The 25,042-nt window shown below is 48.8% G+C and overlaps 1 protein-coding gene and 1 long non-coding RNA gene across 2 annotated transcripts in view; both read left to right on the top strand.

Moving 5' to 3' along the window:
* LOC310661412 overlaps positions 1-23,069 on the top strand; it is a 60,086-nt gene extending 37,017 nt beyond the window's left edge. The window contains exon 2 of the long non-coding RNA XR_014503933.1: positions 22,948-23,069. This is a non-coding gene — a long non-coding RNA (uncharacterized lncRNA). The remainder of the gene's footprint in view (positions 1-22,947) is intronic.
* GLTP (glycolipid transfer protein) lies at positions 1,433-23,069 on the top strand. The gene is made up of 6 exons (XM_083407346.1): positions 1,433-1,590; positions 11,987-12,048; positions 16,923-17,056; positions 19,286-19,436; positions 21,623-22,117; positions 22,581-23,069. Exons 1-5 carry the CDS (start codon positions 1,488-1,490, stop codon positions 21,803-21,805), a joined length of 633 nt encoding a protein of 210 aa, XP_083263472.1. The 5' UTR covers positions 1,433-1,487; the 3' UTR covers positions 21,806-22,117; positions 22,581-23,069.
* Positions 23,070-25,042: the final 1,973 nt, after the last annotated feature.

The following is a 25,042-nucleotide window of genomic DNA, read 5'->3' as shown; positions in this document are numbered from 1 at the left end:
GGTAAAACCTTTGCGAAACCTCCCCCTGTAGCAGTTTCACAGGTTTCCAGGTGGATTATACTAAACTTGTGTAAGATGTTTTTTCTCACAGACTTCAAGTTACAAGAATTATTGTTCTTGGGGGCTACAGAGGGGGCAAAATATAGTCTGGTTGTGACCTCCCACCCCATCCTGGATAGTCACCTTTGGCCTCACCCCTTGGGTCTCATCCTCCACTCAATCAAAGCCAACAGCAGACTCCCTCAAGCTGGTGCCCTCCAGATGCTTTGGACTACAACTCCCATCTACTTCCGTCAGCGTGGCAGGTGGGAACCCTACTGCACAGTGCTGAGGCTGATAGGAATTGTAGTCCAAAGCATATGGAGGGCACCAGGCTGGGGGAGTCTGGCCTACAGAGACATGGAACACCTGTCCACTGCCGGCTGCTCCCTCCCACCGCTTGTCAGTTTCCCTTCCCTCTGCCTTCACCCACCGTGGTCCTAGCACATGGGTCACTCTCCCAGAGGTATCGTATGCAGCCATGCCCAGTTCCTCCTCCTTCTTTGGCGATCCTTCAGAGCCGAGTAAGATGGTCTTCCATGAACATGGTCTGAACAGGGAGTCCATGGCTGTGGAGGCCAGTTCTGGATCCACACGTCCCACAGTGGGGACATAGGTTTCCGGGCGGGTGTTGATCTTAGTGAGGGTTTGCCAAGCGTGCCTTCCTCTTAGCACGTTTCTCCCTTGCGTCCAGAGTTTGAGCATCTTCAAAACCCATGGCACCTTTGGTAAAGGCTGTTCTCCAATTGGCGCACTCGCAGGCCAGTGTTTCCCAGTTGTCGGTGTTTGTACTACATTTTATGGCCTGCCCAGTTCCATGCAGGCCTGTGGGGAGTTGGAGGTTGAGCAAGGAGGTTGTGCTTTACTTCCAGCCAGTGGCGTAGCGTGGGTTGTCAGCACCCGGGGCAAGGCAAGTAATTTGCACCCCCTAACCCGTGGATTTGCGCCCCCTAACCCGTGGATTTGCGCCCCCTAACCCTAACCCCCAGATGTTGCGCCCGGTGCGGCCGGCCCCCCCTGCACCCCCCACGCTACGCCACTGCTTCCAGCCTTGGGCAAGAAGTGAAGCACAAGTCCCTGGGCAAGTTGACTTCCAGGTTGGCGACCGTGGGATGGGAGCTGTAAGCCCCGGGAGGAACAGCAGCAGCCGCAGCAGCAGCGGTAGAGGGGCTTTACCCCATGGAACCCTAGAACCCGCAGGCTCCTCTCCTCCAGGCCCCGGCAGCGCAGGCATGCCAACTCCAGCCTCCCTGACAGAGTTCCCCGCCCCCTGCCCGGCTCCGGAGCGCCTGGCCCCGCCGGGCGTGGGGCGTCGCCGGCTGCGGAGGGCGGGCCGCCCCGCCTCCGCCCCGCTCCGCCCCGGGAAGCGGCTTCTCGCCGCCCGCCGCCGCCCGCCGCCTCTCGCTGGCTGCCTGGCTGGGCTGCGGGCGGCGGGGCGTCGGGGCGCCATGGCGCTGCTGCTGGAGTACGAGTTCAAGGCGCTGCCGGCCGACAAGCAGATCGACACGGAGCCCTTCCTGGAGGCGGTGGCGCACCTGCCGCCCTTCTTCGGTGAGCGGCGCTCGCTCCGGGCGGGGACCGGGACGGGGACGGGGCGCGCTCGCCTCCCTCCCCGGGGAGACTCGGGCGGAAGGGCGGAGGGGGGCGCGGCCGGGAGGCGCCTAGCCGTGTCCCGAGGCTTCGTCGCGTTTCGGACAAGAGCCCGGCCAGGTCGGCGGCCTGGTTCTCCCCTCGCCCATTTCGCGGAGGGAGCGGGTGAGGCTGGGAGAGAGAGAGAGAGGCTGCTCTGCCACTATCCAAAGAGGAGAATAGTTTCCCTTCCCTTCTCCATTCCTATCTTGCCTTTCTGCAATGCTGTACACAAAGGGCAGTTTAAAAAAGGTAAAAGAAACCACAAAGATCCCACCACCTGTACAGTCTGAGCCAATGAAAATAACTTGTAAGGACTATAAATATAAAAAGGACTATAAATAGTTTTAGACCCAGAGTGGGAAAGCCCGGGGTTCAAATCCCCACTCAGCCACTGGGTGACCTGAGGCCAGGTGCCGCCTCTCAGCCTAACCTACCTCACAGGGTTGTTGTCAGGATTAAATGGAGATGGACAGAAGTCTATGGGCCCCTTGAGCTCCTTGGAGGGAAGGTGCGATATCAATTCATTAAATAAACCTCTTGTGTTGAATATTGCTATTGAATCTTTTGAGTGCTTCCTCTTGCATTGGGCCTTAGAGTTTCGCCCTTCTGCATCCGGAGGGGCCCCGGCTGGCCCAGGCCTGTGTCTCTTAACATCCCTTCACTGCCCAGCCTGGCAGCAGTAGCGGTTTTCTTTTCTTTCCAGCTGGCTTTATGGGTGGATTGCAGACCTGAGTGACATTGTGTGGAACCTGCATGTTAGGAGGCAGTGTATCTGTGCCAAATACTAGGGGCAAAGCAGGAGGGCATCACGCTTGCACCCTGCTCAAAACATCTGGTGGGCCGTTGTCAAAAGCTTGATTGCAGGAGTGCCAAAGGCAGGTCTCTGGCCTGATTCAGCCGCACTGTTTCGAGCTGCTTGGAGTAAACGGTGCCAATTCAGGGATGGAGCCTCTGTGCTGCTGGACACCCATCTCAGTCTCTGCTGTCTCCAGGCAGGGCTGGGAGACACCCAGGTCTCAACCCTTGGAGACCCACGGTCACTCAGTATAGAGCAGCTTTTGCCATCCTGGGCCCCTCGGGGTTGTTAAGACTACAACTCTCACCACCCCTGAGCATTGACCAAGTTGGCCGGGGGTATTGGGAGTTGTAGGCCAACAACCTCTGGGGACTCCAGGCTGAAGAGACCTGATGTGGACAGCATGAGCCAGAGGGACCTCAGGCCGGACTCGGGGTTAAGGTGGCTTCCTCCGGTGGTGAGGTTAGAGTGCTGGGAGACCAGGGTTTGACCATTTGTCCCTCAGCAGCTTTGGAGCCCTTGGCACGGAGTCGTCTGCTGTTTTGTGCTCTGCCTCAGCTTCTCCACTCTAAAAAAAGCAAGAAAAGAAATGATTTAATTTCAGTAGAGTTGCTGGGAGGACAAAGACAGCTGTTACGCAAAAGAAGAGCATTTTATGTAGGAAAAGGGCTGGTGCAGTTCAAAAACAGGATTGTCCTATCCAGTTACTCGGCTCAGAACATCTTGAGGGCACCAGGTTGGCCAAGGCTGCTCTCACTGCAATGCCGCTGGAGCTTGAGAGATCTTTCAGGTCCACCAGTAGCTGGCATTCAAAGGGAGACTGCTTCAGAATAAAGAGCTGCCATTCAGCTATAATTTCTGCTCACCTCACCTCAGAAAATATATTTCAGAGTTGGAATAGAGTTGGACATCCAAAATGATGAAGGGGATGGAGGGACTCTTCTAAGAGGAAAGCTTGCAACGTTTGGGACTTTGTAGTTTAGAGAAAAGGCAAGTGAGAGGCAGCAGGATAGAAATTTATAAAATTCTGCCTGGCCTGCAGAGACTGGGCAGCCAGAGGAAGGTTTTCCTCCCTCTCTCGTAATGCTGGAACTTGGGGGCATCTGAGTGTGGGAAGATTCAGGACCGAGTAAAGAATGACTTCCTCATGCAGTTAAACTCTGGAACTCCCTTCCACAGGAGGCATGGCAGCCACCAACTGGGATGGCTTGATAGGAGGACGGGACTAATCCATGGAGGGCAGGGCAATCAATGGCCGGTAGCCAGGATGGCTCTGCTCTGCCTCCAAATTGGAGGCAGCAATGTTTGCGAATGCCAGCTGCTGGAAACGGCAGGAGGGCAGAGCTGCTCTGGTGCTTGGCTTCTGCCTGCATGTTTTCCCTTGAGGCATCTGGTCGGCCACTGTGGGAACAGGATGCTGGACTCTTTCCTAAGGTTTCCATCTGCCTCTTCTGACAAGTTTTGGCAGGGCCTTTGCCGTGCCCTTGGGCCTGTTGTCACGTGGGGCACCTGCAAAGGTGTGGCTGGGGAGGTGGCACCCCTGTCACTTGGGTTACCCAATTGCCAGCCTGGCCTTATCCTGCAGGTGTGTGTCTGGCAGGGACTCAGTTTTCCTTCTAAATCCAGAGGCTTGATCTTGGCTGCACCCAGCAACCTCTTTTTCTTGCCTCTAGCCCTACAAGAGAAATAGTTTTTTTAAACGCAGCTGAAGAAATGGCTACCAGAAGGATGCTGCTGGATCCGACCAGGGCACCCTGAAGTCCAACATCCTTTTCTCACAATGGGCAACCAGCCCCCCCAATGGAAAGCACAGAAGCACAACAGCGCCCTCCCCACCTGTGATTCCCGGCTATAGCATTGTTATGGGTTTTTTTTTGGGGGGGGGGCCTCAGGCTGGATGATACCAACATGTCCCTTCCAATCCTGTGCATGCAGAGTTAGAATCAGTGAGAGGAAACCCACTGATCCAGTTTGACTAGTCTCTTGGTTAAGCTAATGGCCTCAGCTTGCTAGTTAAATACTGCTGTTTACATGTCCAGAGAGGTTGCTCTGCTGCCACAGAGACAAATGGGTGGGCCTTTTCCCACCTCACCTGGCAGATCCTATGTCATTCTAGGATGGAGAACAAGAGGCCAAATATCAGAGGGGGGCCCTGAGGTATGCACAACAATATTATAGCCATGATGGCTAGTAGTCATGATCCTTCATGGATTTGTCGAATCCTGTCTTATAGCCATCCAGGTTGGTGGCCATGACTGCATCTTGTTGGAGCAAGTTCCATTGTTTTAAGCTTTAAAGAAGCCTGTCCTGACTCTTCCAACACTGAGATTTACTGGGTAACCCCAATTGTTTTCTGTATGACGAGACAGGGAGGAAACCTCCTTTCTGCCTGTCCACAGTCTCCACAAATGTGGGCATCATCTTCTCTTTGCAAAGCCTTTGTGCTTCTGGTTTTCCCAGGGACTGGCTGCATCCTTCCAGACCATAGAAAGGTGCTCTGGACATGCTCAGAAAGGCACCTCCATTGCAGCATGTCCTCTGGGAGCAGCCATTAAGTCCTCCAAGATTCAGGAGGAAGGAAGGAAGGAAGGAAGGAAGGAAGGAAGGAAGGAAGGAAGGAAGATAGATTCAGGACAGTGAAAGGGCTTCTGCACTCAGTACATAGTTAAGCTTTGGCATTTCCTCCCACAGGAGGCTGCAGTGGCCACCAGCTTGGATGGCTTTAAAAGAGGACTGGACAAATTCATGGAGGAGGAGAGGGCTGCCGGTGGCTCCTAGCCAGGATGGCTCTGCTCTGCCTCCACCCTGGAAGGCAGCAGTGCTTTCGAATACCAGTTGTCAGGGGGCTGTCAGGAAAGGCAGGTTCATCCACAGGTCCGAAGGAAGACTCAATGTGAAGTCAGCTTTTTTATTCAGAAAAGGAAAATGCAGCAGAGTTCACCCAGGCTCAACTGCCCTAGTGGAAGACGTTGCTGGGACTGGCGCCTGGCCCTCCTTTGCTCTCCAGCCCTCTTCCTCCGGACCCCTCCCAAGCAACTCTAGCAAGAAGGAGGGATCCCCCTCTAGGCCTGTTGCTCAGCAACACAGGGCTCTTCATGATCTGGGTGGCAGTGGAGGAGGAGAGCTTGCTGTAGAGGGACTGGCCAACTGCTGTGAAGCTGAGGCAGCGTCCGGCTCCTCTCTCTGCTCTCTTTCAAACGAGACCCTTGGCACCCAGCCCTGTCCTGGAATGGCTTCCCTGGTTCATGGGGTCAATAACCAGACCCCATCTTCAACACTGTTCTTGAGCTAAATGGTGCCCTTCTGAGCATGCACAGAGTATCTTTCCGCTGGAGTAGCCACGGCTTGGAATTGTGGGGTGTGCCTTCTGGGCTTGGGCGTCTTTTCCTGTGATCCTGAGTATTACATGGCACAGTCTGCGCACCTAGATATCTTTATTTTTCAGGAAGGATTATTTGTGGGTGGGGGCAGTTGTCTGTTTTTCTGCCTGCAGGAGATGCTGGAGCAGCTCCTCTGAACGGGGTTTGTCTAAGGAAAATCTCTGTGTTGAGGCCACGGGGTAAACCGAGAAGTTGAGCAAATGTTTGCCAAGGAGTCGCTGAGCGCTTTGTCCTGCCTGGCTGCATTTCTTGCCACCAGTGATCAAAATGCGCCACGTAAGGAAAGTGATCGCTGGCTTGTCAAATAAGGAGCGCACTTTCATAATGGATGTAACTGGAACTCTTTGCTCCCTGGGCACCTTGGGCTGATTATGTTTTATGCGCTGCCTTCTCACTGTACCAGCCTCAGGGTATCTGTTGAGCGGAGCTGTCAATTGTTAAAAAAATAATAACCTTAAATTCATGAGAGCCAGAGCTCATGAAAGGTCTTAATCTGGGAAGGGATCAAGCTGGGGACCAGCTCAGAAGGCTGGGACTCAGGAACAATGAAGCAGGGTTCTGAAATGTATATCCAGGCCCACTGAGTAAGTACGGCTCAGCCCTGCTCACCTGGCGGATTCTCTGCCTCTCTAGAGCATTTTTAAACAATGGAAACAAGGCAGTCCGTGGCCTGCTGCAGGCTTACAATCTAAGAGACAGGACACAAAAAGGAAAAGCAGGGAGGGGGGAAAGAAACACAGCTCCAAAAAGGAGTTTCGTAAATTGTTAAGCACACAGTTTGGGAGGTTGGTTGAGTGCAAGAATGTAAAACTGAATTGGAGCAGCCTGTGGAAATTGCCTTACTTTGAGGAAGGAGTCATGCTGAACTAGCAGAACTCAGCACCCCCCCCCCCCCCCGTACAATGGCCTTGACGCCAAATGGAGCATATATGTTTGGCGATTGGGATTTGATCCCATCTAGCGGCAAGGGAGTGGCAGAGGCGAGGATCTGGCTTGTTGGAGCAGCGCCCTGCCCTGCCCTGGCTCTCCCATGGAGCAGTGACTGGCTGCTCTTTCTTCATGCCAGACGTCTTCCTGAGCAAGGGCTCCTGCCAAGTGCTGCACCCTAGAAGAGAAATCCGCTGTGGCAAATCCCAGACTTATCTTTGCTTTCCATCTGCCCACCAGCTATGCAGCTTCTTCTTCTGGGAGCTTTGTCAAAACTTGAAGGATTCTTCCCAGGGTGTTTTTTTGGGGTGGGGAGAGGATAGCTTTCCATTTAGGGTGATCTGTTGCTATTTCATAAAGCGCCTCATGAAAGTTCAACCTGCTCTATGAACTTGATTGTGGTCCAGATGAGGGCATAAGGATCAGGCCTGCTGGATCAGGCCATTGGCCCATCTAGTCCATTAGATGCCACAAGGAGAAGCCCGCAAGCAGGACCTGGGCGCAAGAAGACCTCTCCGCTCCTGTGGCTTCCAGCAACTGGGATTCAGAAGCATGGCTGCCCCTGAATGTGGGGGCAAAGCAGAGCTGTCCTGGCTGGTGGCCACTGAGAGCCTTTTCCTCCTCTAGGAGTTTGCCCAGTCCAAGTTGGTGACCACCACTGCTTCCTGTGGGAGGGAGTCCCTCAGTTTAACTACGTGCTGCATGCATAAGTGAATCTCCCAACACTGAGCTGCCTGGGCTGTCCATGAGTTGTGGTCTTATGAGGAACTTTTCTCTCTCCCCTTCCTCCAGGCCAGGCATAATTTTCCACACGTCTATTGTGTTGCCACTTCCTTGTCTTTTCTCTCCTCACAACAGCCCTGCCATGTATCACACTTCCATTTTTACACAACTTTAAGCTGCATTAATCTGAGGTGGCCCTCCAGCGTACCTGATGGTGGTCCGTAGTGTGAACTTTGGGAGGAGCTTGACAGCACTTGGGATGCTGGGATAGTTTCACAGATTCTGCACACGGCACCTTTTCCTCTCCCACAAATAAGATAATGTTCATGCAAAGCTACCCAAGACACTTCTTCTGTTCTGATGTAATTCTGAACCCTTGGTGGCTGTATATTTTGGAATATACAGAATATTTAAAAAATCTTCCCTCTACAACAAGGGCAGAAACCACCCTCTTGACCATTGACCATTGGATCCACCACGGGTCACATCTGCTCAATCTGCCAGGCCCTGTCTTGGCACGCAGGGGAAGTCCCTAACTCCCCAAGGGGTTGAGAGCCATCGACCACCCTCACCTGGTTTAGCTGGCCAGTCGAGGCCGTTCTCGGGATGCGGCTGCTGTTGCATGCCAGCAGCTTCTAGGAGCCCCAGGTGAGAGCTGAGTATAGAGTGGGGACCCAAGATGAGCAAACTACCCCACCAGAGGTACTATCCCTCCCCTAACATCCCCATACATCCTGGAGTGGACCAAGGGAGCATATATTTCTGGAAATTTGGTGTGGAACTCAAAAATATCCTATAAAAGGTTGAGACTTCACTTGGACTGTCTCCTCCAGGTGGCATGTCTGCTTGAGAGTCTGGCCATTGTTGTGAACCCCAATTTGAGCTGGCTGCTCTCCTGGGCTCTGTTGGCAACAAGGCCTTTCCTGGCTTCTCATTCCAAGAGGTGGAAAAGTTGAATAATCATTCAGGGTCACAGAAGATCCCAGTCGTCTTCCTCTCGTCGTCCTCCCTCCTGCAACCTTTTGCACTCTGCATCTGCATGGGATGCTGCCTGACTGGCTTGACGCAACAGCAGCTGCTGAAAATCCTGCTGCTCAGGTTCAGGCCCTTTCTCTGACCCAGTTGGCTCTAGGTGCAGACACCTAGGCGTGGGGGTGGAAGCGCGTCTCCCCTTGGGCCAAATTGGCAGGTGAGTCTTGCAAGGCTGCTGCTCTGCCACTCAGCCACGGCTCTTGCTCAAGTTGCTGGTACACTTGCCTGCAGGCAGGTATTGTGTGGCTGGAACCAGAAAGGCAAGAATGTTGGGTCTGTTGTTGCATCTGGCTGGTGGGAAGGTGGCCCTGAAGAGCAAAAGCTCTTGGGAACTGTTAGAAGGTTGGGCGGGGATTGTCTCCCCATCTGGCCTTCTGGGGCGCTTTGGACTCCCCCATAGGCTGCCTGGATGAGGCCAAAATTCAGTGGCAGAGCAGCTGCCTTCATGCAGAATGTCCCAGCTTCAATCCCCTGCTTTTCCCTGTTTGGGCTGCAAAAGACTCCTGCCCGAAACTGCAGACACTGCTGCCATCCTGGGCAGACTAATATCCTAAGCCCATCTAAGGCAAACATCTTGTGTTTCTGTTTAAAGCAGCCCTTCCATTCAGAACCACAAAGACCCACCAGACTCTCGCTTCACTTTGAAGGGGAAGGCTGTAGCTGAGGTGGCACGTGGAGCCAGCTGATTAGTCATTTGTTCATTGCATTTATATCCCACCTTTTTCTCCTGAGGAGCTCAAGGCAGGGCCCAGGGCTCTCTCCCTCCTCACTTAATCCCCACCACAACCCTGTGGGGTAGGTTTGCCTGGGAGGCCATGAGCAGCCCAAGGCCATCCAGGGAGCTTCATGGCTGAGTGGGGGTCTGAAAGCTGGTCTCCCAGGTCCCAGTCTGACACTCTAACCATTGAGCCACGCTGCTTCACATGGGCTTTGTATCCAGGTGGGGCTGACAGGGACCCCTGCCTGAAACTGTAGAAAGCCCCTTTCAGACATGATAGATTGCAGCAGCGGGGGGAACCCAAGGCTGGCCAGGCGGACGCCAACTCCCATCCATCATCCCTGACTACGGGCCATTCTGGCTGCGGCTGATGGGAGTTGGAGTCTGAAGCATCTGGAGGAGAGCCCGTCGGCTCGGGGATCCTGACCATCACCTGTGGACACTGGGCAGGGCATCAGAACTAGGCTGGATGCCCATTTCCCCATTGATTTGGTGAAAGATGGCGAACACATGGATGCTAGACAGAAAAAGAAGGGCTGCTTCTTTCCATAGCTGAGGGCAGGGATGGGGAATCTGTGGCCCCCAGGTGTGCCGAGCGCCAGCTTAGTGTGGGGTTGGACTAGCTGACCCCTGGGACCCCTTCCAACTCGTTCACCAGAGCCACCATGGCCAGTGGGACTTGCAGTCTGACAACATCTGGAGGGCCGGAGCTTCCCCACACCAGCACCAATGGCCATGCAGCCAGTGGATCTGTGTTGAGAGACATCCCCCCTGGCCGATTTCATCACTCCAGAGAATGCTTTCGGCAGACAATAGGCAGGCTTGTTCTCTCCTGGGCTTCACAGTAGAAGCTATTATGTTAGGAAATGCATTATAAAAGCTCTCTTTGCAGCCCCTCCCTGCAAACCCCCTTAGTCTGACCAGCTGTACAAAGGCTGCTTTGAGAGCCAAGCTGCTTCTTATGGGTATGTTGGTCAACTGGTTCACTTGGCATCTAGCAAAACGTTTCTCCCTCCAAAACTGTAGGAATACCTGACGGCTTCATAAACTGATGTGAGCTGTGAAGATATCACAGGTTTGGGGAAAACTGTGGAACTCTTCGCAACTAGAAACTGGCCAACAAAACATTTTCTGGAAGTACTAAAAGGCTGTTGGCACTGACACTGAATGCGTGTACAGCAGGTACAGGGTGTAGCACATCCAACTTTATAACGTTTGGACTGTCTCTCCAAAGAGATCAGGCTGTCATGCGTCTGGTTTTCCTTTCTTATTATCCCCACAACACCCCTGCAGTGTCAGTTAGGTTGAGAGAAATTGATTGCCTGAAGTCGCCCTCAAAATTTTGGCCCCTTACCACCTCCCATGTTGCATCATCTCTGGTTGGATTAGATGACTTTTGCAGTTTCTCCCAAATTAAACAGCTCAGGACCACAAGACCTCAAGGACCGCCTCTCCGCGTATAAACCATCCTGGACTCTGTGTTCATCCTCTGAGGCCCTACTCAGTGTGCCCCTCCACGTGAGGTCCGGAGGGTGGCAATGCCAGAACGGGGCCTTTTCTGTCCTGGCTCCCCATTTGCGGGGTGCTCTCCCCAGAGAGGTCCACCTGGTGCCTTCTTGACATATGTTTAGGTGCCAGGCAAATCTTTCCTCTTCAACCAGGCCTTGGGCTCTACACCCTTTAAAATGTGATTGTGGGAGGGGGTTGTTCTTTTGTTGTTTTGTGCTTTCACCTTGTATTTTTATCTTCTGAGCTGCCCTGAGATCTTTTGATGATGGGTGGTATATAAATCTATTTAATAATAAAAATAAAAATAAAAAATATGATCCTAGGTACCTCTCCTTGGAGACTTTCACCCCTCCTGATACCTGGTTCCATTGACTCTTGCTTGCAAGGCATTTTTATTGAAGTTCAGCCAGAATCTCCCTTCCTGAGTTTTCACCTTCTTGTGGACCAGAAAACTAGTGCAAACATGTTGCCCCCCCCTCCACTTCTCACGTGCCCCCTAACTAGGGGGTGCTTTTTTTTAAAGGAAACAGTTCCGTTTCTTCTTACTGGGCTTTAAGCAGGAGTCTAATGTTGGGTTAAAATTTTGTTTTATAATGTATAGAAAACAAGAACAGTTTTAACGACAGGTGAAAATTGAAAGACGAAAAACAAAACTATAAAAGAGGCACGTAGAAGAATGAGTACAGTTGCACATGGGATAAAATAACAAAGCCAAGAATTTTCTGTTTAGCTTTCAGTCACATTGAATACTGAAATTGTAGAGCAGGTTTCTTTTGTCCAGCGTGGGGCTCAAACCCATGACCTGGAGATTAAGAGTCTTGTGCTTAACTGACTGAGCTATCCCAGGAGCAACCCTCGTGGTCCCTTCCAGCTCTACAATTCCAGGATTCAATGTGACTGACAGCTAAACAGAAAACTCTCTTAATATAAAAGGGTTTGCTTATCCTGAGCCACCATTGGAAAGTCAAGAATATTCATGTTGTTCAGTTGTCAAGTTTGGTTCAGATTTGCCAGGCTTCTGACGAGGGCTGTCTTCAAAAAGATGCCCATGTAATAAATGAATGCCAAAGCATATAAACAGTGTCTGGAGGTTCTAGTCCTTGTCAAAAACTCAATGATGTGTGATTTTCTTCATTATAGCTATGTTCCAGTGCCTAGTGCCCGATTCTGGGCTCCTTTCCGTGGCAGCTATGGTTTGCATTAACGCCAGGCTGCTCCTTTTCCTTTCAGATTGCTTGGGGACGCCCATTGTGTATGCGCCAGTCAAAGCCGACCTCTCTGGGAACATTAAGGTAAGGAAGGGCCTTGGGGCGCCTTTGGGAGAGGCTGGCCAGTCAAGTGGGAATTGCCCTGCAGTGGGGGGCAGAGCAGGACCCCAGCCCAGGGGGGAGCAGCTGCTTCGCTGGCAGGAGGCTCCAGCAGGGCCAGAACTCGGCTTGCTCTCCCCCAGGGCAAAGACCCAGTTTGTCACACACCCACACAACACATTTGTTCATAAAGGGCATAAAAAGTAGCTTGAAGGAGGCTGGAGAAGCGATAGTCTTTCCAAATACTAAAAATGTCTGTGTTTGTATCTGGCTTTCATTCAACCTTAAGTAGATCTCCTCAGAGATCATTTGAGGACTTCTAAGAAGTATTACGACTGTATGATATACTACAACTCCTACTCCTTTTTTTTTAGTTTTTAAATACATCTTTATTGGTTTAAAATACAATCTTACAATAAAGGTAAGTACAACAAAGTTAAGCACAGAAAAGAAAAAAAGAAAAAAGGAAAAAAATATTCTCCACATCAAAAAGTACAAAAAGTTTAAAAGTAACAAGAAGAAAAAAGAAAAGAAAAAAACAATTAAAAGTACCAGATATTTATACATCATGTCTTATCCAATAAAGTCTTCTGTGAAAAGCTTCCAATTGTTCTCATTATGCTTTTGCTGTTGTCTTGATTTTATCACACAGTTTGTTTTATATCTTTTTCCATATATACCTCTAAGATATTTATTCCATTTATTTATTATACACAAATATCATTCAATTCTGCTAGGATGGTATCATTTTTACAATATAGTCTTATATATTCCTTAAATATTTTCCATTCTCTGTATACTTTTTGATTTAAGGTTCCCATGGCTTTTTCACTCAGCTTTGCTAATTGGAAATACTCTGTCATGAGTGTCTGCCATTCTGTTATTGTTGGTGTTGTTTCGCATTTCCAGCTTCTGGCCACTAGTATTCTCGCAGCTGTGATTGTGTACATGAACAGTGGTCGTGTGTTTTGCTTAATTTCTATTAGCAATATTCCTAATAGGAAAATCTCCGGCCTTTTTTTAACAGTGAATTTAAATAATTTCATCATATATGTTGTTCCAAAATTCACTTATAATTATGCGCGCCCACCACATGGGATAGTAAGACCCCATCTCCTTTTTGCTTCGCCAGCATGTTGGTGAACTACCTTTGTACATTTTAGCAAGTTTTGACGGGGTGTGATGCCATCTGTAAAGAATCTTCATGGTATTCTCCCTCAAGTTGTAACATGATGTAAATTTAATGTCTTGTTGCCACAGTCTTTCCCACTGCTCCATATAGATATTATATCCAAAGTCTTTTGCCCACCTTATCATTGATATTTTTACTGCTCCTCTTTCACTTCCCACTCTAAAAGATATTCATACATTCTCGATATATACTTTCCTTTATTATATATTAATTCTCTTCCAAAAGTGGAAGTTTCTTTAGCAAGACCTTCTTTCTTATCTATACACAATTTTTGATTTAGCTGGAAATACTCTATCCAATCAGGCAGATGGCATTTTTAAAAAGTTGGCTTATCTTTGTCTGATTCTAGTAGTATCCGGTAGGTGGGCCACTCTCCTTTCATGTTTTTTCTTTTAACTGCTATTGTTTCCGCTGGAGATGTCCACAAAGGTATCTTTGGTTCCAAAATTCCTCTATATTTACTCCATATCTTATAAAGCGATTTCCTTATTACATGGCTTAAGAAACCTTTGTGGACCTTCACCTTTTCGTATATTAGATAGGCGTGCCACCCAAACTGGTTGTCGTGCTCCTCAAGATCCAAAACATCTGTGTCTTTTAATGTAATCCATTTTTTTAGCCATACTAATCCTGCTGCAGCCTGGTATAATTCCAGATCCGGTAATCCAAATCCTCCTCTTTCCCTTTTGTCCATCAATACCTGATGTCTATTTCGGTTCTAGACAAATCTAGCTAATTCCTTTTTCCAATCCTGGAAGCATTTTATTCCTCCCAGAATTATTAAAGTTTGAAACAAAAAAAATCATTTTTGGGAGGATGTTCATTTTTATTACCGAGATTCTTCCCAAAAGGGAAAGGTGTAATTTAGTCCAGTTTTCCAAATCCTTTTTTATGTCTTTCCATGTTTTAATATAGTTATCTTCGTAGAGATTTATATTTTTATTTGAAACCCAAATCCCCAGGTATTTAGCCTTATTTTTAATTTCCAGACCATTTTTTTCTTGTAATTCAGTTTTCTCCTCATGTGTTAGATTTTTGGTCAATAACTTTGTTTTCTGGTGGTTTATCTTCAGGCTCGTTAATTTCCCGTATTTTGTAATTAAATCAATAGCTGCTGGAATACTTTGATTTGGATCCTGAGTTGTTATCTGCGAATGCTCTGATTTTATATGATTTCTCTCTGACTGTAATTCCTTTTCTTTTTCCTTCTTTCCTGATATTATTCAGCAGCGGTTCCAAAGCTAATACAGTGGTGCCTCGCAAGACGAAAAGAATCCGTTCCGCGAGTCTTTTAGTCTTGCGGTTTTTTCGTCTTGCGAAGCAAGCCCATTAGCGGATTAGCGCTATTAGCGCTATTGGCAGTTTAAGGGCTATTAACGGCTATTAAAGGCTTAAGGGATTAGCGGTTTAGCTGCTAAAAGGCAGCTTAGTGCTTTAGAAAAAGGGGTTGGGGAGCGGAAAAAACCCCTCAAAAATCGCAAGACATTTTCGTCTTGCAAAGCAAGCCCATAGGGAAATTCGTCCTGCGAAGCGCCTCTGAAAACGGAAAACCCTTTCGTCTTGCGGGTTTTCCGTCTTGCGAGGCATTCATCTTGCGGGGCACCACTGTATAAATAACAGGGGTGACAAGGGGCACCCCTGTCTGGTTCCTTTAGTTATAGGGATATTGTCTGTTAGATTACCATTTATTATTAACTTTGCTTTTTGTTGTTCATATATTGCCTCTATTCCTTTTCTGAATTTTGTTCCTAGACCCATAACCTCCAATTGTTTATTCATGTAATACCACAAAAATTGTTGAATGCCTTTTCTGCATCGAGTAATAATAAGGCAGCTTTTTAAATCATTTTTGGCTTCTAAATATTCTAAAATGTCTACAATGTTTCTAGTATTGGCCAAGATCTGTCTTCCCGGGAGGAACCCGGACTGATTTGGGCGTATAATTTCATTGATGGCCTCTGTAAGTCTATTTGCCAGTATACTGGCAAAAAGTTTGTGATCGCAATTTAATAGTGATATTGGTCTATAGTTAGATATTGACTCTGGGTCTCTCCTACTCCTAATGATAGAAACTGTGATAATAATCAGGCGCACACCAAAGACTTCAGTCCTATTGAACTCAGTGGGACTTACTTTTGAGTAAAAGTGCTTAAGACTGCAGTATCAGACTGCACAATCTTTACACAGTTACCTGGGAGTAAGCTCCATTGAATTCATTGGGACTTCTGAGTAGTAAAGGCTTGCAGTTTAAGGCTCAAAATAATAAAATAAAAGAATAAATACTCCACAAGTTTCCTTTAAAAAATTGCTGAATGATTTAAAGTGGATTGGCTACATTTTCCTTCCAAATTACAGGGAGGGGTAAATACAAAGTGCTTCGTATATCAGCATCACATTTCTTTCATTACAGGTATTTTATTTTCAGTATAAAGAGGACTCAGTTTTTGTAGCTGATTGTATGCACCAGTGCTCTCTTTATGTATTCTCATGGTGTAAACATGTATGTTGTCCCTAAATCCAAACACACACACAGAGAGAGAGAGAGAGAACACAAACACATAAGCAAGCAATACTCCAAAGAGCTTCTGTTCCCAGAGGGCAGGAGGTGGTGTTCTGATCTCTTCACCGCTTTTAATTGATCTCTGAGATGTTGAGGGAAACAAAAGAAGAAAGAAAGAAAGAAAGAAAGAAAGCTTCCCCTTTTCAACTTTGCTTGGAGAGCAACCTTCTCCAGGATTTCTCTTTCGCAAACGGTTCCAAAAACAGGCAGGGGGAAAGGGGAAGGAGGATCTTTTTCCAGGTTTTTTTTGCATCCCCTAGCAAATTAGCATCGGATCCACTCTATGAAAGACTCTCCAGAGCCGCAAGGAGGGGCCGTGGTCAGAGGAAGCCCCTGCAAGCTGGGAGCCTCAGTGGTGTCCCTCTAGGCTTCATCCAGGGATGAGACTCTGGCTACCCCCCCCCCATTAACTTCGGCCCTGGTTTCCAGGTTCAGTCCCCCCCCCCCCCCCCCGGGCATCTTCAGTTAAGAGGGCGGCTGATGGGAAAGACCCTTGCTGCCAAAGACCCCCTGGAGAGATATACCAGATATATGGCAGTTTCCTATCTTGCAATCTTAGTTGAGATTCCTGCATTACAGGGGGTTGGAATAAATGACCCTCAGGGTCCCTTCCAACTCTACAGTTCTATAATTCTCTTGTTGAAGGTGGTGTTTCTTGCTTGTATAACAAAAGCACAAGTCTGTTGTCATGCTGCAGTTCACAGGCACGGCAACTCCAGTGTGGCTGGTGGCTCAAGTGAGCTTGTTTAAAGGAGCAAGGTGCTCCAGAAAGCAGTTTGTCAAAAGTGAGGGAGCATTGGTCAGGTGTAGAGGGAGGATGAGGTGGCCAGGTGTGGGGAAAGGGGAGCCAGTGGGCAGGTGGGTGTTAGCCATTGAGGAAGCAGCCCCTACTTAAAAACATTTTTAATTACATGGTGAGAATTCAAAATTGGTAGCAGCCACTGCCTTCCCCTCGGTCCTCAAAAAAAGAGTGAGATGTACAAGGGAGATGGTAGAAACAAAGAGAGCAAAAAGGACTCTTGATTTTTTGCTATTTGTCACCTGTGCCACCTTCCCTGTGTTGTTGAATTGACCTTTCTGTGTTTTTTTCGTTTGGTTCCATTTCAGAAAATACGAGCTGTTTACGAATCAAATCCAACCAAGTTCAAAACGCTGCAGAACATCTTGGAAGCGGAGAAGGAGATGCATGGAGCGGCTTGGCCAAAAGTTGGGGCAACCTTGGCACTCATGTGGCTGAAAAGGTGCCTGCGGGTTGGAGGGTGGTGGCTTGGGGGCCTCCCTGGCGCCTGGGGGGCTGACGGGATGATGTAATGTAGTCACCCAACAGCCTCTGCCAAACGAATAATCCTCCGGAAGATTTCATCTCCCAACTGCTCTCCGTCCCAGCAGGAGAGCCATGCTGGCCGGGGCAGATGGCAGTCCTGGTCCAAAAGACCCGAGAGGTACCAGCAAACCCTGAGCTATGAAAATGCAACAAGGAGTCGGGGGGAATGGCTGAGGCCCTTGTTCCCTCCCCACCTGGGTGTGGAGTGCCAAAGGGAAAGACAACACTTGGCATCAGAGAGTTGTAGAGTTGGAAGGGACCCGCAAGAGTCATCTAGTCCAGCCCCCTGCAATGCAGGAATCGCAGCTCAAGAATCCCTGGCAGGTGGCCATCCGAGTTCTGCTTTAAAACCTCCAGTGGAGGAGAGTCTTTATTTACTCTGAAAAAGAATTTTATTTATTTCATGAAATTTATAGACTGCTTGATTGTAAGAAGAAAAACCTGAAAGCAGCTTACAAGAAGAGTAAAACAATACAATTGTCAAAAAAGCAGTTAAAAACCAGCTATTTAAAACTTTCAGAATTTCTGCATTTTTTGCTCTATAAGACACACTTTTTCCCTCCTAAAAAGTAAGAGAAAATGTGTGTGCGTCTTATGGAGTGGATGCTGACAGGGCTTCTCCCACCTCATAGAAAAGCCCGCAAGAGCTACGCTCCCTTTAAAGAGTGTGCGGCTCTTGGCTGGCTTTTGCGGGAGGTGGGGGTAGGACAGAGGGCAGCTTAGCTGCGTGCAGTCTCTTCCAGGCAGGGGGAGCCTTCATCCCGCTGCCCGCGAGATGCTTCGGCAGCTATCCCAGAAGCCAGAACAGCAAGAGGCTATGCCAGAAGCCAGATGTCTCTTGCTGTTCTGGCTTCTGGGATTCAGAATATTTTTTTCCTTGTTTTCCTCCCCCAAAAACTAGGTGTATCTTATTGTCTGGTGCATCTTATAGAGCGAAAAATGCGGTAATTTAAACTGGTGATAAAGCTAGAAACAGGTTGAAACACATGTCAACATTCTGTATCGCTAGATAGTCTTGCCTAAACAAAAACATTTTTAGCCAGTCCTGAAAAGAGCATGGCAAAGGCACCTGTTTTATGTCAATAGGCAGGGAGTTCCAAAATGTGTTTCCTGCCACAACATGATCCAAGCTTTAGGAGAGAGTGGAGGATGAGAATTGGCAGGAAAACGTAGGAACAGAATTGTTGGTGTGAAGTCTTTAATCGGGACCAATCTCTGCACAAATACAAAAGAAAAATGGTCTGAATATACTATATACTACTGCCTGCGGTGGGAAATGTTAGCATCAGTGATTAAATCCATTGCACTGATAACCTGTCCCCACCCCCATTTTGACAATTTTATTAGTATAGATGGGTGATCACCTGGAGCGTAAAGAAGCACTAATAGTGACACAAGAATGAAAAAAATACTGATAGTAAAAGGATGGTTTGTAAGAATCTGGAAGGTAGCTGTGATGCATCAGCTAGGAAGGGCTGGATAGATAGATATAAATGATACTATGCGCATAGAGGTATTTGTTATAAGTGAAATAAAACAAATTATTATTTTAATCCATTTCAACCTGCTGTTGAACACTGCTCAACGCTGTGCGCTTCTTCAAGGCTTAGCTCACCTGTTCACTGTGTTCTTCTCCCACCCCCAGCATGCAGCCAGTTTAATCTTTCTACCCCAGAGCACTCCTGCTTTGAATGAAAACAATCAAGTCTTCAGTCCTCGGTCCAATTTCACTTCTTTTGCGAGAGAGACCAGGACGGGGCGGGGCTTCAGGGTCTCCAGAGGATTCCAGCTGCTCCGTTTTCTCCACTATGAAGGAAGCTGTGCTGCTCTCGTTTTTTGGGAGGGGATGGTGGTCATTGGCTTGTTTTTGTCTTACGATGTATTTTGCATTCTCATTTTGTATTTTTCTGTTGTGAACCACCCTGGGATGGTCTGATGGAGGGCGGCATACAAATAACAGCCACTCCCATCAGCCTCAGCCAGTGGAGCCAGTGCTCAGGGCCAGTGGGAGTTCTAGTTCACAACAGGTCTGTTTTAAGTGACCAAAGGTTCAGGTGCTGTGTTTCCTGGCTGTGCCTTGGCAGGTGCCTCTCGCAGGGCAGGTGTCTCCCCCCCCCCCGCCTCACCTGCCCCGTTTCTCCTGCAGGGGCCTGAAGTTCATCCAAGTTCTGCTGCAGAGCCTGTGTGATGGCGAGAGGGACGAGGAGAACCCAAACCTCATCCGGGTCAATGCCACCAAAGCCTATGAGTTGGCACTGAGGAAGTACCACGGCTGGATGCTGCAGAAGCTGTTCTTGGTGAGTGGAGCTCGCAAGCTGAGCCACCCAGCTGAGCCAGCCTGGTCCCAAGGGGCTCCGTGCCTAATTTTATAAGCTTCCTGTCGTGTCGCCTCTCACTCACCTCTTCTCTAAACTACAAAGCCCCAAACACTGCAGCCGTGTTTCGTGGGGGAGGCACTCCAGCCTCTTGATTGTTCTGCAGTATCCTTTTTTGTGGTGAGGTGGCCAGAGCTGTGAGGTAACCAGAAATGCTGGCTGAAGGAGCCTCCTTCTTCTGAAGCAGTCTCTCTTTGAATGCCAGCTACGGGGGCAGGGAGAGCTACAGGAGATGCCTTGGTTGTGGATTTGCCCCAGAATGGTCTGGTTGGCCCCTGTTGGATGCTGACCTAGATGGGTCTTAAGGAGAATCCTGCTGGACATCCCATTGCCGACTGTGCTTCAGGCTAGGAAGGCTAATAGCCACTGACTAACCTGTTCTCCATGTAGAAATCTAACCCAGAGTTATACCTGTTTTGCATTTTGAAGGAATTCTGCACTAAGGTAACCTGAGTCTTGCACCAGGAAAACAAAGTGAATTCTGCCATGTGCACAATTTTTTCCCACCTGTGTGTGTGTAATTCTGCTAGTCACTAGGAGGGGTGAAGCAGCACAAGGCGCTGCGGAAATCCAGCTCCCCTCCTCTCCTTCCCCACTTCTCTGGTTCCTGAGATTTTGGCTGCTGTTCTACACATGCTTTCAAGTCTGTCTTGCTGGTCATGAGGACTGAAATTCTCACAGCATTGGGCCTCCCACCCACCATCCATTTCTGTGCTTGCCAGTTGCAGAAGGCAGACATGCCCAAACATCCAGAAGCAGAGATTTCCCTAGATTTGCATTCAACTAATAAAGAAGTACTCCCCCCTCTTTTTTATCTTTTTTTCTTAAACAAGACAAAACAGTAGATCATCCCTAAGAGTATGTTGGTCTGCTCTCCATGTTGTACAATATTTATTTTCCACTGCAGTTCAGGTGGGGTGGGTGTTTAACTCCAGGCGGTTTTGCCACACCTTTTGTCGTCTGACTGGGTTGGCATGTTGGCACTTTTCCTGGGGGGATGAGGGAGGGCAGCCCTGTGCATTGGTCTCCTGGGCGAGGAGGGCAGAGATAACTCAGGCTTCATTCACACCAGACGTTGAAAGCACAGTCATGGCTCCCTCCAAAGAATTCTGGGCACTGTAGTTAGTGAAGGATGAGGCCCCTGTTCCCCTCAAAGAGCTGCAGTTCCCAGGGTGGTTCAACAGTCACATGGAGCTCTGTGAATTGTAGGCCTCTGAGGGGAATAGGAGTCTCCTAACACCTCTCAGCAACCGTGCCGACCACAGCTCCCAGAATCCTTTGGGGGGGGAGCCATGGCTGTTGAAGTGGTCTGAGACTGCTTTAAACGTATGATGCGAATGAAGCCTCACTCTCAACATGGCAAATGAGTGCAAAGCTAAAGAGAGGGATTCACATCCTCTCCAAGTGTCCTGATTTTCCAGGGGCATTCCCGGAATTACTGAAGCCATCTCAGTTTCTGATTTGGTCCTGGAATGTCCTGCTTTTCCTTTTCCCTCCCCTCCACATCTCAGATAATAATTAAAAGTGGTGTGTGTTTATGTGTAGGTGCAAAAACAGAGTCCTGTTTAAATGGACAATAAAATTCCTGCACCCAGTGAAGGAAATGGTGAAGCTGGCATACGAAGCCCTGCCTATAATTTTGAAGGAAAAGGTCCACGTTAAATTCTTGCCTGGCCATGCTTCAGCAGCTGCTTTAGGGAGGAAAGAGAGGGCTGGCTTGGGGGTGGGGGGAAGAGAAGCCTACTGGCTCCTCAAAGAGAGAACTTTTGCCTCCCTTTCCTTCCCCCCCACTTAAACTCTGCCCTCCTGCGTCCAGTTAGCCACCTCCTTCCACACACGCACCCCACGCATGCTTCTCATCCCTCCAATGACAATGGGTAGACCACCGCCAGTTTTTTATACTGGGGAGTAGATCGCAGCCTATTTGAAGTTGGAGATGCCTGATCTAGTTCAACCTGTTGTGATGCGGGCATGTGCAGCTGTCCCATCTGGGGATCAAACCTGCAACCTTGGAGTTCTCAGTGCTCCGCTCTAACCAACTGCACTAGCTGGCGTTTCTTGCTTCGTGTGACTTGGGTTTATTCTGTCTCTCTTTTGTCCTCACCCAGGGCTCTGTATATGCTCTCCCTTACAAATCGGATTTGCTGAAAGCCCTGGAAAAAGGCAAAGAGGTGAAGGAAGAGGAGACCTTAGAGAAGATCCACCAGTTCCTCTCCAAGGCGACACCCATCCTGGATGCAATCTACGAAATGTACACTAAGATGAATGCTGAACTGAGCTACAAGGCTTGACCAAGCGCCTCCCTCTGCCCCCCCGCTTCCTCCAGCAGATGGTCTCCTGGTCACTGTGAGCAGCCCCTCCGGCCGGTCACAGCCTCTGGAGAAGCTTGACTTAGAAATGCGTTTCTACCGAAACTGAAGCAATACAACCTGGAGATCGTCTCCAGGATCTTCCTGAACCTTTTGTCCTGCTCGTTCAAGAGCTTAAAAAGTATTTTATAATCTTTATCTAACAGATTTATTTATAACCAGTCTCGGAAAATGAGGGGCACCTGGCAATAAAGCTTAGCTAAGTGGTACTGTATTCCATATATATATACAGTGGTACCCTGCAAGACGAATGCCTCGGAAGACGAAAAACTCGCTAGGCGAAAGGGTTTTTCGTTTTCTGAGGTGCTTCGCAAGACGAATTTTTCTAAGGGCTTGCTTCGCTAGACGAAACAGCCCTGCCTCTCCTGTCATGGCGACGGTCACTGCACGCACGCACGCTCGCTTCCCCGCTCCCTCCCACCTTCCGGCTGCCTCGCGCCGCTGCCCACCGCCCTCGCGCGCTCCCCTCAGGAGCCGTTGCCGCCAGCAGCCAGCGCTGCAGCCGGAGTCTCGCTCCTGAGCCCCGCCGCCCTCCAGCAGCCGCGTCGCGCGGTGTCCACAAGGCGCGGGTGAGTCCAAGGACCGGCTGCGGCAGCTGCCCTGCTTCTCCCCACCCCTCCCCGCCGTGGTGCTTCGCAAGACGAAAAAACTCGCTCTACGAAAAAGCTCGCAGAACAAATTAATTTTGTCTTGCGAGGCACCACTGTATATATATATTCTCTTAATATTTTATAATCTCTGTATATTTTGGGATTCCTGTATAGTTAGATGCTTCGATGGTGCAGCAGGTATGGCTGTTTGTACCTGGTTTTTTGATGTGCTGACTGAATTAGGTGTTTCTCCACAACAGATGCCAGCGAAGTGTGTGTGTGTGATTTGCACAAAGAAGTAATAATGAAAACCAGCCTTCAGTTACCTTTCTTGAGTGACATTTTTAATCTCACTGGAGTCGAAATATTTTCTCACTCCTTTTTGCAACTGTTTACTTCAGGGATAACTTCTCACCTTTTGAACTACCTGCAACCTGCCTCCTTTCCCCACTTTCCCCATTTTTGCCTTTTCAGATATCTTGGTTTCTGAGGCACAAGAACCATTTTAGGCCTTAAGTGGATCACTGCTCATCCAAGCCTTATATTTTCTTCAAGTAGCAACAGAGAAGACAAAAAAATAAAGTCTGATGTGGGGAGATGTGTGTCTGTGAATTTATTTGTAGAGTTGAGCCATGCTCACACATTTAAGGGGCTAGGATGCCATTTTAAACACTCCTGGCTTCCCCCAAAGGATTGTGGGAGATGTAGTCTGTTAAGGGGGCTGAGAGTTGGGAGGAGGCCCCTGTTCTCCTCCTGGAGCTTCAGTTCTCAGACTTCTCTGTGAAGAGGGATTGACTAGGGGGAAGCCATGACTATTTAAAGTAGTATCATAGTGCTTTCAGTGTATGGTGTGATTGGGGCCTGTGTGTCTTTTGCAGACAACCGAGGGGAGGGCTTTGCAAACCCCTGCTATAGAGGTCCCCCCCCCCCATCCTGGCGACGGCAAAAGCAGGATAAAGGTAAAGGGCCCCTGACCGTTAAGTCCAGTCGCGAATGACTCTGGGGTTGCAGCACTCATCTCACTTTACTGGCCGAGGGAGCCGACGTTTGTCCACAGACAGTTTTTCACGGTCATGTGGCCAGCATGACTAAGCCGCTTCTGGCGAAACCAGAGCAGCACAGGGAAACGGCGTTTACCTTCCCGCCAGAGCAGTACCTATTTATCTACTTGCACTTTGACGTGCTTTCGAACTGCTAGGTTGGCAGGAGCAGGGACCGAGCAAAGGGAGCTCACCCCGTTGCGGGGATTCGAACCGCCGACCTTCCGATCGGTGAGCCCTAGACCACAGCGCCACCCGCATGATGTCAAATAGTAAAACCAGCAGAAAATAAATCAATACAAATAGAGAGAGGGAGAAATGCAAAATTAAACAAGATTTATGTAATTCTCACCTGCTGCGCAATTGGGCTTTCCTTGGTGCAGAACCCAGCCATTATGGTTATTGAGAACATTTGGGTTTTGGCCAAAAAGGCTCTGGAAATGATTTACGTACATTTACAACAGGACGCTCCCTGCCCCCAGGCTTACAATGTAAAAAAACCCACAGCACACAAGGGGAAGGGGATTGGGAGGGAAGAGGAAAAGAAAAACCAAGCTCAGGCACCAGTTTCTAAAGAGCCTTTTGTTCCTATGATGAGTAGCGGGCCCAGTTCAGGGGCAGGAGGCGCCTGAGGGAGCTGGGCTTTCAGCAAAGCTGATGGCATGAAACTCGCTTCCTATCTCTCCATCCGATGGAATGGCTGCCCCAGGTGACAGCCGAGGGAGAGTATTGTGTTAACTTGTGATGTACAATTTTGCCTTTGCTGGGTCAGCTTAGCTCAATGCAGTATTCAGTCTGCTGGCAACAAAGAGCCTCATGTTTTGTGGAGATTCCCATCTGAGAGCCCCAGCCATGGAAGCCTGCTGTCCCTGAATGTGGAGGGTGGCGCTGTGACTGCTGAAGGGACCAGTCCTCTTTGCAGTTCTCCAAGCATTCTTTGAAGCCTTGCCTATTGCCACCCATTGTAGCATCTCGGTGCTTCTAGATCCAGAGCTGGTCTCTCCATGGAAATAATTCCATTCATTAGGCAAGGCAAAAAAGTTTAATTATGCAGACCTGAAGATGTTAGGGAGCTCCTCCAAGTTCCTCTAAATCAGCCTTTGCCATCTGGGTGCCCTCCAGATGTTTCTGACTGGCTAGCACAGATGTGTGAGCTGGCACTATTGGGGATTTCGGTCCCAAACATCTGGAAGGAACCTAGTTGCCACAAACTGCTTTAAAGAGCCCTGTGGCATCTCCAAGGCAGGCAGATGTCTCTCCATTCCTGAAGCCTGAACTTCCTCATTGCATCAGCACATTTTGTTATCTGTCACTTGTTCCACAAATTCTATCATTCCCTTCTGTGCTGGGTGTAGACCCTTACTATTTATTTCATAAAATTTATACACTGCTTGATTGTGGGGGGAAAACAACCCTCAAAAAAGTTTTACAAAGGATAAAACAAATGATCAATAAGAAGGATTAACAATGATTAAAGACTTTTGGAAAATTAAAATAAGAATAATAGACTGAAAACAGCTTAAAACTTG

Source organism: Podarcis tiliguerta (assembly GCF_965153285.1).
Source record: "Podarcis tiliguerta genome assembly, chromosome: 13".
In the NCBI taxonomy this organism is placed as follows: domain Eukaryota; kingdom Metazoa; phylum Chordata; class Lepidosauria; order Squamata; family Lacertidae; genus Podarcis; species Podarcis tiliguerta.
This window is presented reverse-complemented; position numbering and strand designations above follow the sequence as displayed.

Excerpts from the sequence above, each read along its gene's own strand:
- GLTP (XM_083407346.1), top strand. The coding sequence starts at position 1,488 with ATGGCGCTGCTGCTGGAGTACGAGTTCAAGGCGCTGCCGGCCGACAAG. Across the intron at positions 1,591-11,986 it reads GCACCTGCCGCCCTTCTTCG|ATTGCTTGGGGACGCCCATT; the intron begins GTGAGCGGCGCT and ends TTTTCCTTTCAG. Across the intron at positions 19,437-21,622 it reads TGCTGCAGAAGCTGTTCTTG|GGCTCTGTATATGCTCTCCC; the intron begins GTGAGTGGAGCT and ends GTCCTCACCCAG.